The sequence below is a fragment of the Triticum aestivum genome, chromosome 2D, assembly GCF_018294505.1.
Source record: "Triticum aestivum cultivar Chinese Spring chromosome 2D, IWGSC CS RefSeq v2.1, whole genome shotgun sequence".
In the NCBI taxonomy this organism is placed as follows: Eukaryota; Viridiplantae; Streptophyta; class Magnoliopsida; order Poales; family Poaceae; genus Triticum; species Triticum aestivum.
In genome coordinates, this window is record NC_057799.1 from 591,974,781 (window position 1) to 591,980,140 (window position 5,360).

The 5,360-nt window shown below is 45.7% G+C and overlaps 1 protein-coding gene across 1 annotated transcript; it reads left to right on the forward strand.

Moving 5' to 3' along the window:
- The first annotated feature begins 509 nt into the window (after positions 1-509).
- Positions 510-4,034, forward strand: LOC123050222 (receptor-like protein 15). Its single transcript, XM_044473045.1, has 5 exons — positions 510-864; positions 1,109-1,264; positions 1,383-1,451; positions 1,841-2,472; positions 2,582-4,034. Exons 1-5 carry the CDS (start codon positions 510-512, stop codon positions 4,022-4,024), a joined length of 2,655 nt encoding a protein of 884 aa, XP_044328980.1. The 3' UTR covers positions 4,025-4,034.
- Positions 4,035-5,360: the final 1,326 nt, after the last annotated feature.

Sequence of the window (5,360 nt, forward strand, 5' to 3'; positions counted from 1 at the left end):
GCCCTTATGCACCAACCCTTTTTGAAAATGTCACATCAGATGACAGATGGCGACTAGCGCAGTGGAGCGAGTAACCAGTTGCTGTGAGATTTTCAGATCCTTGACTTAGTGTCAACGTTCTTGCCCCTACCGTCACTCAACCGCTGGACGTGCTAATCGGCACAGTTAAAACAGATCGAGAAAGGACGTGGTATGCACCAAAGTTTTTTGGAAAGGTCGCATATATACAGCGTAGTCGTTGCCACAGATGGCGACTAGCGCACTGGAGTGAGTCAGCTGTTGCTGTGAGATTTTCTGATCCTTGACTAAGTGTCAACGTTTTTGCCCCTGCTGTTACGCATGTATATATGCATGTAACTGTCGACTGGACTAAGTGTTGACTGGAGTGAGCAAGCTGTTGACTGAGAATCTGTGTGTATATATTATGTGCTCGTCACTCCACTACCATCCGTCGTCTCCAAAACTTCTCTGCTGAACCTCAATCGATCATGTTGCGCCGCACACCACCGATGCAGCTGGCAGTGGCTCTGCTCTGCCTCCTGAGCTTCTCCGGCGAGCTTTTGATGCCCCTGTGTGAGGGGTGTGTGCAGGCCGATAAGAGAGCGCTTCTGGACATCTACAGCCAGCTCTCCACGCTGCCGCACATCGACTGGGACTGGTCGGACTGGGACTGGGTTGACGGACATTGCTGCCTGTGGCCGGGGGTGACCTGCAGCAACTCCCGCCCCGCCCGTGTGACGGGCCTCGATCTTGGTGCAAACGTTCCTTCCCCGTGCCTCCTCAACGCTACTATGTTCCTTCCCTTGCAAGAGCTGCAGACCCTGTCCCTGGATCTAAATATCAAGGGATGCATACCTGGTGCAGGTATTCTCTATTCAGATGCATTAGTATTTTAACTACTAGCTTTTCTCAAGCTCTTTTGAAATACCAGTCTTTTTTTTTGGCAATACATCCAAATTATATTGTCAATTTCTTTTGCGAATCAACTATGTTGCCATGGCTATCCTAGTTTCTTTAGTTCTACGTACCGCCGACTGTTTTGTCTCGCCATCTCTTCTCTTGCTTCAACACTTCAGATTTTGAATTGTTCTTGTTGCTCCTTTTGCAGGATTTGATGTGTGGTCAAAATTGCGGAAACTAACAAGCCTTGATCTAGCTGGAAATATCTTAAGTGACTACAGCATCTCATCCTTAGTTGCAGTTTCGTCACTACGGCGCCTGTTCATCAGTTCAAATGACTTGACCTCCCCCATGGCGATCCAACGTGAGCTTTTCGTAGTTCTCCACTCTTTATTCCAAAAAGACTTCTTTCTTTTTTTGTGAGTGTCACAGAATCTTGGAGACCAACAATTTAAATGCTTTAACTTGCTTTTCTTGTACAGATTTGAGTACAATGAAGCTGGATACCCTTGATCTAAGCGATAATGCATTCAACGGCACCTTACCAACAGGTGACTATTTTTTTTTCATACTATTAATTATATACGGTCCCGGGGTGGTCTCGTGGTGAGCTAAAGCACAAGAATGATTTTGGGCTACATATAGATCCTTCTGTTTCTAAATAAAAAATGCCTCTTGAAGTTAGAACTCCACTTACTACTCCTACTTGTATGAACATGACTACTCCCTCCGTACACAAATATAAAATGTTTTGGATATTTCAACGTGTACTGCATACGGGCTGAAATGAGTGAACAAACACACTAAAACGTGCCTATATACATTTGATTCAGAAAAAAGTTAGAACATCTTATATTTATAAACGAATGGAGTACTATTTTATTTTTCTTTCAACAATTATAAAAATATAATTAAAGCATGTTCACTACTTCACTTACAGGTATTTGCAACATGGAAAATCTTGAAGAATTACATCTTCGTAGTAGTACGTTGTTTGGAGAGCTTCCATCGTGCATAGGGAATCTTACTTCTCTCAGAATTCTTGATCTGTCAAATAATCTATTTACGATAAAGTTTCCCTCTCTTAGCTTTGCCCATTTGACTTCATTGGTGAAGCTTTCCCTCTCCAATAACAATCTTGAAGGAGTTCTCTTCCTAGGTTCCTTGTCAAACAGTAGCCAACTGACACATCTGGATCTTTCAAGCAGTGGTAACCATTTTCAAGTGGAAACTGTGACTCCAACAATGAGCCTGTCAGCTCAGCTCCAGGTTATGATACTGCCAAATTGTAACCTTAATGGCAATCCTGCCGTTATATTAAGTTTCTTATCGCACCAACATGCATTAGAAGCTGTTGATATCTCTAATAACAACCTAAGCGGCCACTTCCCTTCATGGTTGATAGAGAAAAATGTGAACCTGTCACATCTAAATCTGCAAGGCAACTCCTTTAGTGGAAGTGTTCTTCTTCCATCCAAAGTACACGACAGTCTGTACTGGCTTGATGCATCTCATAATAGACTAAGCAAATTACCTACGGGCATCAACATCACATTCCCAAATCTGTACTATGTAAACCTGTCTAGGAATTCCTTCCAGGGCATCTTTCCTTCGGGGCTTCACTATATAGACAGCCTGACATTTTTGGACTTGTCTAACAACAATTTCTCCGATAACATAGTTTTCCGCCTTTAATGGAAGCAAGTCCAATATCCGTTCTTTGTTCCTGTCTGGCAACAATTTCTATGGTTCATTCCCTCAAGGCATACTATTAGGTTCCATCTACCATCTACTACTCAACGATAACCAAATCACCGGGGAAATCCCTGATAATATATGTCTTGGTCAGCAACTTACTTTGCTTGATGTTAGCAGTAACAAGTTGACTGGATCTCTCCCTACTTGCATACATGCACTCGAAAATATTGCCATCTTGAATCTAAGAGGCAATTCATTGGGTGGTTCGATCCCGCTGAAATTATGCCACCTTAAAAATCTTGTGTTCCTCGATATGTCAAAAAACAACCTTTCCGGTCCAGTGCAATGCTTACCCAGTTTGCAGTATCTTCACCTGAGTGAAAATCGACTAAATGGAACGTTCCCTTTCCCGTTGTCCTCGGGAACTGATACATACACAATGGATCTACGGCAGAACCAATTCAGTGGAATCCTTCCAGAATTGATGCACAAGTCCTTTCCAAAGCTAAAAATATTGTTGCTCGAAGGAAATATGTTTGAAGGACTGATTCCAAATGATATATGTCACTTAAGGTATTGGCGTCTACTAGATCTGTCTCATAATAAGCTCTCTGGACAGCTACCTTCATGCCTGAGCAATATGGGGTTAGATGGTGATTTGTATAGCTTCCTATACAATGACTCAGATACTTCAGTAGTAATGAATCACACCAATGACTATGATATTGGGAGCGTAGTAGGTATTTCTCCCGTGCCTGAATTTTTCATAGGACCAGACCAAGAAGAATTCATGACCAAGAGCAGGCAAGACAAATACAAGGGAAACATCCTCAGTTACATGTCTGGACTTGACGTCTCTTCAAACCAGTTGGAAGGATACATTCCTAAAAGTATAGGTGACATGAAATGGTTACGGGCACTGAATTTTTCCAACAACTGCTTTCATGGACCAATACCAGATTCCTTGTCACATTTAAGTAATCTCGAGAGCTTGGATCTGTCGCACAACAACTTGACAGGTCAAATACCACAAGAGTTGGTAGAACTACATTCTTTGGAGGTATTCACTGTGGCGTACAATAACTTGTCCGGCCCTACATTGGGTAGAAACGGACAATTCATCACATTTGATGAGAGGAGCTATGCAGGCGATCCGTATCTCTGCGGACCACCACTGCTGAAGAGTTGCTTTGATGCACCGTCGATTCTTCAGCCTGAAGAACATGAAGATGATAGTAAACTTGCCAACCTGGCACTATTCAGTTTTTCAGTGTTGTGCTACCTGATTGGTTTCTGGACCTCCTTGGTTGTGCTTTATTTCAAGAGAAGATGGCGCTGGTCATGGTTTTCAGCAGTGGACAGGCTTGGTGACATTCTGATGGTTAGGTCAGCTTTATGCATGAGAAGGTTTAACCGCACCGACTGACCCTTCTTGAGTGTCGTGGAATTCATCGTTTAATAACTATTATGTGATATTATAATATGTGTAATATGGATTAAGACTTTTTATGCTACTTTCTTGTGTTTGTTTGCTAATATATGGGTACACAAAATGTAGTGAAGTTATGACTGCTTCTACAAAAGGAATGGCAAGCATTCAATAATTAATTACTTCAAGACCGTTGTTGTTAAATAGCACCCGTTAAAATTTGTGTTCTCTATTTCTTTCCTGGTCTTTCTCGTGATAATCTGAAATAGGAATCTAGTCGGAGCTAGGACCCTACCGGGTCTAGGGCGTAGGTTGTAGGGGAAGGAAGGTGCTGGATGTGGCGGAGCTCCCGGTCGCTGGTGGCAGGGCGCCGTCGTGCGCGAGGGAGGAGGCGGCGGCGCAAGGAACAGGAGGCGGCTAGGGTTTGGGTCCGGCTCCTCTGGGAGCCGGGCAATAGAATTATTCTTATTGCTTAATTCTCAAAGAGTCTTACAACTAGTATATATAACCACGATGGAAATAAAATAGATAACTTGCGGGTTAAACCCCTAACTAAACCTGCCCAGTGGGCCTCCTACGGGCATAAGTCTGCCCGGTCATAACGTCTCTCCCCGCAAGCGCAAACAGCTCATCCTCGAGCTGGAAGTCTAGGTAGTGCTGGCGGAACTCGTCGCGCAGCTCTCAAGTAGCGTCCTCCTCTGGAAGTCCAGCCCACTGAATGAACACGTACCACACTCCGCGACGTAGCTGGGCCTTCAACACCTTCTCCGGTCCCGAAAGGAGGCGCCCGTCGGAGGTCGGAGGAAGCGCTGGAGGGGCCGCAGGTGGCTCCCCGCGGAAGGGCTTCAACAGCCCCACATGAAAGACGTCATGGATGCGGGCACCGGCCGGAAGCTGAAGACGGTAGGTCACCTTCCCGATGCGCTCCAAGACAGCAAAAGGCCCGGCGTAGCGAGGACCCAGCTTGCGCTTCGCGCGTGGGTCCAGTGACTGCATAGAGCGATGAAGGAGACGCAGCCACACCCAATCACCCACCGCGAACTCCGCCTCGCGATGGTGGTCGTCGTAGTAATGCTTGGCCAGCTGCTGGGCCTGAAGGAGGCGTTGCCGGACCTCGGCCAACATCTCGTCACGGCGCCGCATAAGATCACCGGCCACCTCCGTCCGAGCCGTCGCCGGATCAACTGACAATATGGGCGGGGGCGGCCTGCCATAGACCACCTCAAATGGAGTGGCGCGCAGGGCAGAATGATAAGAGGTGTTGTAGCAGTACTCTGCCCACGAGAGCCAATCCAACCAAGCGCGAGGACGATCACATGTGACACAACGCAAA

Excerpts from the sequence above, each read along its gene's own strand:
- LOC123050222 (XM_044473045.1), top strand. The coding sequence starts at position 510 with ATGCAGCTGGCAGTGGCTCTGCTCTGCCTCCTGAGCTTCTCCGGCGAG. Across the intron at positions 865-1,108 it reads GGGATGCATACCTGGTGCAG|GATTTGATGTGTGGTCAAAA; the intron begins GTATTCTCTATT and ends CTCCTTTTGCAG. Across the intron at positions 2,473-2,581 it reads CATTCCCAAATCTGTACTAT|TTTTCCGCCTTTAATGGAAG; the intron begins GTAAACCTGTCT and ends CCGATAACATAG.